Here is a 13,294-nt window from a genome sequence, read left to right on the forward strand (position 1 = left end):
GATTCCAACGGATTTCTTTTGGAACTCATGTGGATCATCTCACACTTTTCATTATTTAGCGTCAACTGCCACTTGCCACACCATACAGCAATCTTTTCTAAATCGCTTTGCAACTGATACTGGTCTTCGGATGACCTTACTAGACGGTAAATTACAGCATCATCTGCGAATAACCTAAGAGAACTGCTCAGATTGTCACCCAGGTCATTCACATAGATCAGGAACAGCAGAAGTCCCAGGACGTTTCCCTGGGGAACACCTGATATCACTTCAATTTTACTCGATGATTTGCCGTCTATTACTACGAACTGCGACCTTCCTGACAGGAAATCACGAATCCAGTCGCACAACTAACGCGATACCCCACAGGCCCGCAGCTTGATTAGAAGTCGCTTGTGAGGAATGGTGTCAAAAGATTTTCGGAAATCTAGAAATACGGAATCAACTTGAGATCCCCTGTCGATAGCGGCGATTACTTCGTGCGAATGAAGAGCTAGTTGCGTTGCACAAGAACGATGTTTTCTGAAACCATGCTGATTGCGTATCAATAGATCGTTCCCTTCGAGGTGATTCATAATGTTTGAATACAGTATATGCTCCGAAACCCTACTGCAAACCGACGTCAATAATATAGGTCTGTAGTTCGATAGATTACTCCTACTACCTTTCTTAAACACTAGTGCGACCTGCGCAATTTTCCAATCCGTAGGTACAGATCTACCGGTGAGCGGGCGGTTGTATATGATTGCTAAGTAGGGAGCTATTGTATCAGCGTAATCTGAAAGGAACCTAATCGGTATACAATCTGGACCTGAAGACTTGCCCGTATCAAGCGATTTGAGTTGCTTCGCAACCCCTAAGGTTGCGCGGCGTGGGACATTTTAAACCTTCGGCTGAACGCCTTTTTGGAGGTAATACTCTGGTGATAGGAATGTATTGTGGTCCCTGAAGACACAAATCGAACATAATGTCTTTCTTGGTGCATACGTACGGAATTTGTTAGTCGTAACTGTACTATCTACATGTTCCAGTGCACGCAAAGAAACATGGTGAAGAGCCGTGGAGCGTTTAATTGCACGAATAATTTCGGAAAGAAACCAGCAGTAGCTGCTATTTTTTCAGTAGCCCTACTGGTGAACGTAAGGTACAAAACATTTCGTTTTGCAGTGCTTTGAAACAGCTCAGATGCTGGTGAGAACACTACACAGATATCAGTATTCAGCTGCACTGCAGGAGCCACGAGACGGAGATAATGTAACATACCAGATACCGAAAAAATCATGTAATGCTAAACACATCTCACTCAAAAAATTTGGAGCTTTAAACTACGAAATGCTCCAATTCGTGCTCATGATAACGTGTTAAGCTTCATTTAGTTGCGACGAAACACTTATAGCAGATTTCGTGCAGTACGTTAAAAATAAATCGGTAAACAGTGAATGATGGTACTTTGTTCATAAAATAATTTACTAACTCGTAATCTTGTAGTTGCTTATGCGCAACACGATGATAGTCACGTATCTGAAAAGAAGGTGTGTTATGATCAAAGGCGAATAAGTTGACCAGCACAGTGGCCGCGGAGGCACCTTTCAAATCATCCGCTGTTCACACTAGGCCACTTACGCGATTGAGGGGCCTTGTGGCCAACCGTATCAGAGATCCAAAGACTTCGCAAAAATTATTGCAATTTCCTAATGATGTTGAGAATTCTGGTACATTAAGATCCGTACAATCTACCAATAGCTGAATACATTAGTCTGGCTTTCACGAAAGTTGCATCTCAAGTAGTTCCCAGTGCAGCCACATATTTCCTCGATAAAGAAAAAAAGGAAAAATTGGTCAGTAACTGCCTTTTTACAGTAAAATTGTGGGACTAATTTAAAAAAGAAATATGAAAATCAAAATTATATGTGATTATAGGTCTTGTATTTAACTTTAAAACTTTAACTTTAGAGTGGGTTGAACAAAAACATTAGTGTTCATTCTTTAATTTTTTTTGAAGTTATTGGTCTCTGAGGTGTACATAGTCATGTTTTGATGTTTTGGAACTAGGAGGATAAGAAAGATTTTATCCGATTCAAAGAAGTTTTATTCAATACTAAAATAAAAAATATTTATTGTTATACCTTCAGTTATTATACTGTAACCTTAAATTGATGATCTTGGTTTGTGTGTTGATGTGTCAGGTCACTGACAACATATTTAAAAATGATGTATTTCTGTCTACAGGTCATATACCCAGATGTAATGAACAGTTTGAAAAGGGTATCAATGTAATTTCCGTCTTCTAAATAATAAATTTTACAGTCATACAATATAAATGACTGTAACATATTGCATATTCTTCCATCAGAACATAAGCTCCTTGATTGAGAGCAATGCGAGGTGGTCCATTTCTGTCAAATTCTTGGTCTACCTCTGTAGATACACTTACTATTGCTATTACTATTTTCATACAGTCCACAGATTCCGAGAACACAAACCTACATTTTCAATTAGTCGAAACACATGTCATATTAATGTACAGGGTGTCCCACTCAAATCTCCCTGATTTCAAGGACCCAGAAGAGAAAAACTACTGTAGATACGACAATGAAAAATACACTAATCTGTAGAGCGTCTCAAACTATTTATATTCCAGCCTCATAAGTGCCAAGTATCGTCGCCAGAGTGCAGCATCGTCGCATGAAGCGAAAATGGCAACTCCACAGGAGCACACGCAAGCAGTAGTGTCGCACAGTACAAGAAAAAAGAGAAACTCAACTCCCGTGTTAAATGTGGGAAACACAGACCGACAGCAGCGCCTCAAGTGGTAAGGAGATGAACTAAAATAATTCTATTACTTTATTTTTCTGGGTGTGCTATGTAATTATTTTGGCTGGCATCATAATAAAATAATGGAAACACAATATAGCACACTGTACTACAGCAGAGAGAAACCTATTCAGTAATATCTTCAGTCTATTTCTGACGTTTGCGTCTGACAGACAAGAAAACATGATAGGAGCAGTGACTGTCAGGTGCAATCGTCAAAAGTAGACTTTTAAATTGACATGCTTATATTGTTATCTATCAACATGTAAAAGTTCCAGCATGTTTTATGGTTCATAAGAAGGAAACAAGCTTGTAGTGTAAATAACTGAAGCAAAAGGAAAATAACATTGCAGCAACTAAACTGGACTACAAACATTCCTGAATAATGTCATAATTTTTACGTCATACAAGCTGCTGGATCAATGGAGAAAAAAAGCCTATTATTAAGAGAATAGGCAACAGTTAAAGAGGTTCAATTAAGAAATATTTACACAGTATTAATTAATGAAGAATTATAAAATTTGTTACAACTATGTTTCAGGACTATAAGTTTTGAGTAACTGCCCAGCAAACTTGCACTACTGACCATCAATTTCTTAAAAAGTTTCCTTCATCTTAATACTGTAAATGCTTCAACACAAAAAAGAAAACATCAATATCAAGAACCAAAAGCAGGAAAGGTGGATAAAAACAGTGAAATGAAAACAGTGAAATGAAAACAAACTTACTTTTTCTTTCTCAAGCACACAAGAAAAATTTTCTTCTAACTGTTATAAAGCTTTAAACCATTTACTGACTTTGTCTTTAACAATATCAAGTCTTTTATTACTGATGGTGTGTTTCCAATCTTTCACATACTTGTAAATCAATAGAGGTACACATTGTCTTAAAATGTACTGTTCAGAAAAATGGGCCTTGCAAAATGTTATTTCATCTGGAAACTTAAACAGTGAATAGAATGTATTCCCGAATTGTTCTTGGTGTCTACATTTATCTAAGAATGCATACAATGGGCTATGAACATTTGCTACAAAGGACATTAAGCTGTCACTAGCATACAATAATTTTGGGTTTAAAGCATCATATTCTTTGAAACTTATAAATAAACGATGCCCTGTGGGTGTTGGTGAGAACAGAGTTATTTTACAGCCACTACAGTTGGTTTCAGGTGTTACACCCACGTTTTGTAGAACATAACCAGCTACATATGCTAGTGCTTGTCTGTCATTTCTTACATCAGCCCCACCACTACCAGCAGCAGCTTCATTATCAGCAAGGGCACAATATAAAGCACTTTGATCCATAATGGAATGGTCTGTTGTGGAGTCAAGAAAGTTGTCATCACTAGCTCCCAAAAATTGCCTTAAATTGCTTAATGGCAAGCATCTATCATACTCACAATTACCTACTGACTTTGTAGGTAAGGACGTGTTATTGACTATAACTGTTTTCAATGCTGCTTTGAACTGAAAGAAAGTTGGGTTGGTGTTTCCAACACCATGCTGCCTCACACAACAAAATACATTCTCCACTGGGTCTTGATTGAAAGCCCTCAAGCTTAAAAAATTAAAGCCATTTGTTTTAATCTGTTCCTAATGAACATCAGTGGTCTTCTTGTAGTTACCACGCACTTATGAAACTGAACATATTTGTCTTATCTCTCCCTGTGCCTAGCTCCAACACTTTCCAATTTTCCATTTCCTTTAACAGACTGTACCACATTTCAATATGTGGGGACTCTGCAGAGAGGGCACACTTATAAGACTTGCCATCTTGTGGATAATAATAGGAACTGTTTCCAGAATGAGATTTTCACTCTGCAGCGGAGTGTGCGCTGATATGAAACTTCGTGGCAGATTAAAACTGTGTGCCGGACCGACACTCGAACTCGGGATCTTTGCATGGTTCGCAGGAGAGCTCCTGTAAAGTTTGGAAGGTAGGAGACGAGATACTGGCAGAAGTAAGACTGTGAGGACGGGGCGTGAGTCATGCTTGGGTAGCTCAGTTGGTAGAGCACTTGCCTGCGAAAGGCAAAGTTCCCGAGTTCGAGTTTCGGTCCGGCACACAGTTTTAATCTGCCAGGAAGTTTCATATCAGCGCACACTCCGCTGCAGAGTGAAAATCTCATTCTGGAAACATCCCCCAGGCTGTGGCTAAGCCATGTCTCCGCAATATCCTTTCTTTCAGAAGTGCTAGTTCTGCATGGTTCGCAGGAGAGCTTCTGTAAAGTTTGGAAGGTAGGAGACGAGATACTGGCAGAAGTAAAGCTGTGAGGACGGGGTGTGAGTCGTGCTTGGGTAGCTCAGTTGGTAGAGCACTTGCCCGCGAAAGGCAAAGTTCCCGAGTTCGAGTCTCGGTGCGGCACACAGTTTTAATCTGCCAGGAAGTTTCAATAGGATCTGTTCAGTGAATCAAATAAACAATCCATCTTTTCAACAAATTCTGCAGTGTACATTGCCTCTGCAGGTAAGATATTAAATGCCACATAAGTTTCAATAACTGCAGCAACTGTATCACTAAGCTGGGCTGCAGCTACCTTGACTTTCATTTTAGTAAAAGAATCCTTTAATTCAAAATGATTGTTATGTATTTTTGGCAATATCTTAAACATCTTTTGCTGATCCAGAAGAAAAGCCCTGTGAATATATTCAAAACTGGCCTCTTTTTTAAATCCAAACTGTATTTTATTTCCTAGCAGAGCATTTCTAGTATTTTTTAATGGATGTGGGACATCATAAATGACTGCAATAGGTTCATCTCTGACTACAAAATGAATTGGACTGGACTCAGTAGATTTCTCACAGCAGAGTTCCTTCAGTGCTCTCTGGTTGGTTGCACCCTGGTCACAAACTGTACAAACTACCTTTAGCCTTATTTCTTGCAATTGCCTTATGACATAGATAATAAGACTTTTTAAAGTGATACTTGAAACTGAGTTGTGAGTGAAATAATAAGCAACAACATGCTTCCAGCTTTTATGTATGCCTCTAACCATGAAAACTAATGCATGATTTGCATGAACATTTGACCTCCCTAAATGCCCTAAATCTTGAAACCCTTAAATTTCTTGTTTGCTTGCATTATAATACAACCCTCTTTCTAAAGACATTTCATCAAACAATAAAGCACAATATTTGTCACTGTTGTTCATTACTTCAACTTCTGCTTTCATTATATTCATGACCGAAGTATTCAATCCTAGTTCAAAAGGTATAGAAGACAACAGACATTTCAGATACCTCACAAAAGGAAGATAAATATGAACCGACAAATATTTGTATAGGCAGGGACTTCGTTTGTATAAGGATAAAGCAAATACTTTGTCCTAGGGTGTCCATCGCCTTGCATTTGCTGATCGATGAGTATTTCGTAATTGGCTGTTTACGAAATCTTTGGCAACAGAGTTTAAATTAGACTCTATGACAGAGAAAGTATTGCTGTCATATAAATCTTTAAGTGCTTTCAGTTCTGATTTTTCATGATGTAGCTTTGCTTTCCGTTTTGATAGCCTTGTTAGAGTATTCCTATGAATCTTGTACATTTTTGATTTTGTTGGAGTTAAGCCTGGTTTTGAAACCCCTGTACCTAAAACCCCACTTTCCTTATTACAAAATGTTTCAGATAAGAATGTGTACTCACTATCTGCAGATTCATTTTGAGGGGAGATAAAAAAATTAAGAGGTACATCACTCAATGAATTACTCTGCTCAGCACAACAAGTGATAGGTAATTCTCTAACACCAGTTTCACCTCTGGTATTGGCCCGTGCATAATAAAGATTTTCCATGGTACCACTAGTGCTTGGTAAGTCTAATTCACTATTAACACCAGTTTCATCTGATCCACTTCTGGTACGAACACCTACATGAGAACTACTTGCCACAGCACAACTAAGGGTTTGTAGTTCATTAACACCAGTTTCACTTCTGGTATTAGCAGCTGTAAAATGAACAGTTGCCATACCACCACTAGTGCTTGGTAGGCCCAATTCACAATTAACAACAGTGTTACCTGATTCACTACCGATTTTGGCAATTTCACAAGGAACACCTGTCACATGTTTTGGAAACACACCCCTGTTTAGCCTATGCCTACTTTTATTCATAAAATCTTCTTCGAAAAAATGATCTTCACAAACAAAATAAGAAGCACAGTTCACATCTGGTGACACTTTACAAACACTCTTCCACTTAATAAGCAACTCTTGAGGTTGTTGTGGAAACCTGTAGAAATGCTTGTCGCAAGTGTCCTCCGTTGAACCCACGTAATAGCCAAAATAACAGCCGGGGAACTTACAGGAGTATTTCAACGTCAATCTGTTGTGTTGAATATTCTGAAAACCCATAAAAGTCTTCATTAAATAAAACTACTACAGACAATCAAAGTTATTTAAATAAACAAACGGAAACCACACTGCTTAATTCACGATAGAAGAGAATACATTTCATTTATAGGCTACGAGATTATTTAATGAAAAATTAAATGTCTTACCTTACAATTAATTGTGGACATTTTTCAGCAGGAAATCTCTTCAATTTCACGGTGAACTTTATGAATTTAAAGTAAAAAATCTGTTTATAATGAATTTGAGTAGTATGTAAATATGAAACAAATACAAAGACGACTGTAACCGAGGACCACAGACTTCAATGCAGAGCAAGACCTATTTCAAAACAACCACCACTGTAGTTTAGACAGCTCTCATTCGTCAATTCCAGCTTCGTTTGACCCCTAGCCCCTCTAGTGGTCTGGAATGGAACTACGTGGCTTGTTGCCTCTTCGCCCATATAGCTTTCACCCCCGTGTAGTGTAGTTTGCAGACACAAAGTCACCGATGACTGTGCAAAGAAATTATCATCGTTTGTATGAATGTGATCCGTATGATATGAAAACAAGTAAAGAATGGTATAGGAAGTTTCTGGCAACAAGAAGTGTTCTGAAACATTGTGGTGGTGCACGTTACGGAGTTTCAAAAGAGGCAGTGGAGGACATCAGACAGACGTTTCCCAGTAGCCCATGATAGTCAATTCGTCAAGCATCTAGGCAACTTTATGTACCTCGATCAACATTGCATCTTGTAGTTCACCAGCGTCTTCGTATGTGAGGTTACAAAGTGCAAATTCTGCAACATCTGACGACGAACGACAGACCACGCCGACAACAATTTGTTGCAGATAAGTTGCAGTGTCCCCCCATGAACCATGGACCTTGCCGTTGGTGGGGAGGCTTGCGTGCCTCAGCGATACAGATGGCCGTACCGTAGGTGCAACCACAACGGAGGGGTATCTGTTGAGAGGCCAGACAAACATGTGGTTCCTGAAGAGGGGCAGCAGCCTTTTCAGTAGTTGCAGGGGCAACAGTCTGGATGATTGACTGATCTGGCCTTGTAACATTAACCAAAACGGCCTTGCTGTGCTGGTACTGCGAACGGCTGAAAGCAAGGGGAAACTACAGCCGTAATTTTTCCCGAGGACATGCAGCTCTACTGTACGATTAAATGATGATGGCGTCCTCTTGGGTAAAATATTCCGGAGGTAAAATAGTCCCCCATTCGGATCTCCGGGCGGGGACTACTCAGGAGGACGTCGTTATCAGGAGAAAGAAAACTGGCGTTCTACGGATCGGAGCGTGGAATGTCAGATCCCTTAATCGGGCAGGTAGGTTAGAAAATTTAAAAAGGGAAATGGATAGGTTTAAGTTAGATATTGTGGGAATTAGTGAAGTTCGGTGGCAGGAGGAATAAGACTTTTGGTCAGGTGATTACAGGGTTATAAATACAAAATCAAATAGGGGTAATGCAGGAATAGGTTTAATAATGAATAAAAAAATAGGAGTGCGGGTTAGCTACTACAAACAGCATAGTGAACGCATTATTGTGGCCAAGATAGACACAAAGCCCATGCTTACTACAGTAGTACAAGTTTATATGCCAACTACCTCTGCAGATGATGAAGAAATAGATGAAATGTATGACGAGATAAAAGAAATTATTCAGGTAGTGAAGGGAGACGAAAATTTAATAGTCTTGGGTGACTGGAATTCGTCAGTAGGAAAAGGGAGAGAAGGAAACATAGGTGAATATGGATTGGGGCTAAGAAATGAAAGAGGAAGCCGCCTGGTAGAATTTTGCGCAGAGCATAACTTAATCATAGCTAACACTTGGATTAAGAATCGTGAAAGAAGGTTGAATACATGGAAGAACCCTGGAGATACTAAAAGGTATCAGATAGATTACATAATGGTTAGACAGAGATTTAGGAACCAGGTTTTAAATTGTAAGACATTTCCAGGGGCAAATGTAGACTCTGACCACAATCTATTGGTTATGACCTGTAGATTAAAACTGAATACACTGCAAAAAGGTGGGAATTTAAGGAGATGGGACCTGAATAAACTGAAAGAACCAGAGATTGTACAGAGTTTCAGGGAGAGCATAAGAGAACAATTGACAAGAATGGGGGAACGAAATACAGTAGAAGAAGAATGGGTAGCTTTGAGGGATGAAATAGTGAAGGCAGCAGAGGATCAAATAGGTAAAAAGACGAGGGCTAGTAGGAACCCTTGGGTAACAGAAGAAATATTGAATTTAATTGATGAAAGGAGAAAATATAAAAATGCAGTAAATGAAGCAGGCAAAAAGAATACAAAAGTCTCAAAAATGAGATCGACAGGAAGTGCAAAATGGCTAAGCAGGGATGGCTAGAGGACAAATGTAAGGATGTAGAGGCTTGTCTCACTAGGGGTAAGATAGATACTGCCTACAGGAAAATTAAAGAGACCTTTGGAGAGAAGAGAACCACTTGTATGAATATCAAGAGCTCAGATAGCAACCCAGTTCTAAGCAAAGAAGGGAAGGCAGAAAGGTGGAAGGAGTATATAGAGGGTCTATACAAGGGCGATGTACTTGAGGACAATATTATGGAAATGGAAGAGGATGTAGATGAAGACGAAATGGGAGATAAGATACTGTGTGAAGAGTTTGACAGAGCACTGAAAGACCTGAGTCGAAACAAGGCCATGGGAGTAGACAACATTCCATTTGAACTACTGATGGCCTCGGGAGAGCCAGTCATGACAAAACTCTACCATCTGGTGAGCACGATGTATGAGACAGGCGAAATACCCTCAGACTTCAAGAAGAATATAATAATTCCAATCCCAAAGAAAGCAGGTGTTGACAGATGTGAAAATTACCGAACTATCAGTTTAATAAGTCACGGCTGCAAAATACTAACGCGAATTCTTTACAGACGAATGGAAAAACTGGTAGAAGCCGACCTCGGAGAAGATCAGTTTGGATTCCGTAGAAATGTTGGAACACGTGAGGCAATACTGACCCTACGACTTATCTTAGAAGATAGATTAAGGAAAGGCAAACCTACGTTCCTAGCATTTGTAGACTTAGAGAAAGCTTTTGACAATGTTGATTGCAATACTCTCTTTCAAATTATGAAGGTGGCAGGGGTAAAATACAGGGAGCGAAAGGCTATTTACAGTTTGTACAGAAACCAGATGGCAATTATAAGAGTCGAGGGGCATGAAAGGGAAGCAGTGGTTGGGAAAGGAGTAAGACAGGGTTGTAGCCTCTCCCCGGTGTTATTCAATCTGTATATTGAGCAAGCAGTAAAGGAAACAAAAGAAAAATTCGGAGTAGGTATTAAAATTCATGGAGAAGAAGTAAAAACTTTGAGGTTCGCCGATGACATTGTAATTCTGTCAGAGACAGCAAAGGACTTGGAAGAGCAGTTGAGCGGAATGGACAGTGTCTTGAAAGGAGGATATAAGATGAACATCAACAAAAGCAAAACGAGGATAATGGAATGTAGTCGAATTAAGTCGGGTGATGCTGAGGGAATTAGATTAGGAAATGAGACACTTAAAGTAGTAAAGGAGTTTTGCTATTTGGGGAGCAAAATAACTGATGATGGTCGAAGTAGGGAGGATATAAAATGTAGACTGACAATGGCGAGGAAAGCGTTTCTGAAGAAGAGAAATTTGTTAACATCGAGTATAGATTTAAGTGTCAGGAAGTCGTTTCTGAAAGTATTTGTATGGAGTGTAGCCATGTATGGAAGTGAAACATGGACGATAACTAGTTTGGACAAGAAGAGAATAGAAGCTTTCGAAATGTGGTGCTACAGAAGAATGCTGAAGATAAGGTGGGTAGATCACGTAACTAATGAGGATGTATTGAATAGGATTGGGGAGAAGAGAAGTTTGTGGCACAACTTGACTAGAAGAAGGGATCGGTTGGTAGGACATGTTTTGAGGCATCAAGGGATCACAAATTTAGCATTGGAGGGCAGTGTGGAGGGTAAAAATCGTAGAGGGAGACCAAGAGATGAATACACTAAGCAGATTCAGAAGGATGTAGGTTGCAGTAGATACTGGGAGATGAAGAAGCTTGCACAGGATAGAGTAGCATGGAGAGCTGCATCAAACCAGTCTCAGGACTGAAGACCACAACAACAACAACAAGTTGCAGTGTATTGATATGGAGGCTAGCTTCCTGGAAGGATGTTTATTCTCAGATGAGGCAACCTTTCATCTACCAGGAAAGGTTAATAGGCATAATTTTCGGATTTGGGGTTCGCAAAATCCTCACGTTGTCATTGAACATGTTCGTGATAGCCCTAAACTAAACGTCTGGTGGGGGCTAATGTTGGACCGTTCTTTTTGCGGAGGAAACAGTGAATGGGTCAGTGTATCTGGACATGTTGGACCAGTTTGTGTACCCTAAGATACAAGACTTGCAACCTAACACCATTTTTCAACAAGGTGGAGCTCTGCCGCATTGGTCGACGGCTGTTCGTAAGTTCCTGGATAGGAAATTTCCCAATCGTTGGATCGGAAACGGAGGACCCATTGCCTGTACACCACGTTCACCCGACATTACGTCGCTTGATTTCATCGTGTGGGGATTCGTGAAGGACCGCGTGTATGAGACTAAAGTGGACGATATTCCTGCGTTGCGACATCGTATCACTGATGCAATTGTAACAACAACAGAGAAAATGTTACAAGAGGAAATGTTGGCAAGAAATTGAATACAGACTCGATTTTCTTCAGACTACAAATGGTTCACATGTAGAGGTGTATTGATGATAAATAAATAAATTCTTTGAGATGCTCTGCAATGCGGTGCATTTTTCACTGTCGTATCTACTGTGTTTTTTTTCCTGGGTCTTTGAAATCATGGAGGTTTGAGTGGGATACCCTGTATACATTAAAACTGAACTTCTGGTTAAAGAAACGGAATTGCAAATTTGTTTACGATGTACTTAAATTAAAACAATGTTATTTAGATTGGTACTTACAAATAATGTTTGAAATAAGTAAATTCGCCACCATATCCGATGTATGTCACAGAGTGAACAAAACCCAACATGGAAATTTGTAATTTCCCTTTTAGACTGGTTCCCTTCCAATGTAGACAAACAAATCATTCAATGATATTCCCAGTTGTCTTCCGACACGATAGCACAGAACTTTTTTCGAAGTTTCCTTTCTCTTCAGCCCGCTGTTTCTATTCACCCTGTTTTACAGTACCTGAATTGTTCAATATTGCATACTGCGATTCGTCGTGCTAGCTTTATATTCGCACCTGCGTGGATTTTGTAAAAGATTAGAATTCAAAGTAAAATGCTTGTGAAAGAAGGCTGTATCACTTTGACGGCTGGATGATTAATTTGCAGACGATGTGCCACATCAGCAGTCACACGTCTCCCTACCAGAACCACGTCACTTGCACGCAGGTATGTTGTGATGATATGTGGCCGTGGATGGTCGTACGGGTCCTTCCTCGTGAATAACACTTGTGCGACTATTTCTGAATTTTGCAATCCATTCGTAGAAACTCCGTTGCAGCAAGACACTGGCAACTTGATGTTCCTCGATCAACATTGCATCGTGTAGTTCACCAGCGCCTTCGTATGTGAGATTACAAAGTGCAAATTCTGCATCTGACGACGAACGGCAGACCACGCCGACAACAATTTGTTGCAGATATGCTGCAGTGTATTGAGAAGGATGTTTATTCTCAGATGAGGTAACCTTTCATCTACCAGGAAAAGTTAATAGGCATAATTTTTGGATTTGGGGCCGTTAATGGACTGCGGCCGCGTTACCCCTTCCGACTAAAAACCCGAATCACTGCTCTTGTTCCTCTTTCGTGCAAACTTCTAATGGAGTGGTCATGGTCTATCTGCAACAAAAAGAAGACAAACTGATGAATTCGTATCAAACGTTCATAGCAGGACCACAACAGCCTAACAATAATTTAACCGAGGACAGATGTCAGTATGAACAATGTAAGAAGAGTTATGTAAAGATTGAAGATAATTTTTGACGTACTCTCGTACATCAACGTTAAGATAAATGCTCTTCGGAGACTTTCAGGCTTTCGGGTTTGACGTCCGCTCGCTCCTAGGATTTTTATCTTTCACTTATTACTTATTTCATCTTTGGCAATGTTTGTTCA

General features: G+C 39.8%; 1 protein-coding gene across 1 annotated transcript in view; it reads right to left on the bottom strand.

The window, feature by feature from the left end:
- Positions 1–4,434: 4,434 nt before the first annotated feature.
- Positions 4,435–13,294, bottom strand: part of LOC126158314 (uncharacterized) — a 51,643-nt gene continuing 42,783 nt past the window's right edge. The window contains exons 2-3 of the mRNA XM_049916434.1: positions 5,214–5,450; positions 4,435–4,606 (exon numbers count right to left, since the gene is read on the bottom strand). Coding sequence (XP_049772391.1) covers positions 4,435–4,606; positions 5,214–5,450 — 409 coding nt within the window. The remainder of the gene's footprint in view (positions 4,607–5,213; positions 5,451–13,294) is intronic.

The sequence above is a fragment of the Schistocerca cancellata genome, chromosome 2 (assembly GCF_023864275.1).
Source record: "Schistocerca cancellata isolate TAMUIC-IGC-003103 chromosome 2, iqSchCanc2.1, whole genome shotgun sequence".
Taxonomy (NCBI): Eukaryota; Metazoa; Arthropoda; class Insecta; order Orthoptera; family Acrididae; genus Schistocerca; species Schistocerca cancellata.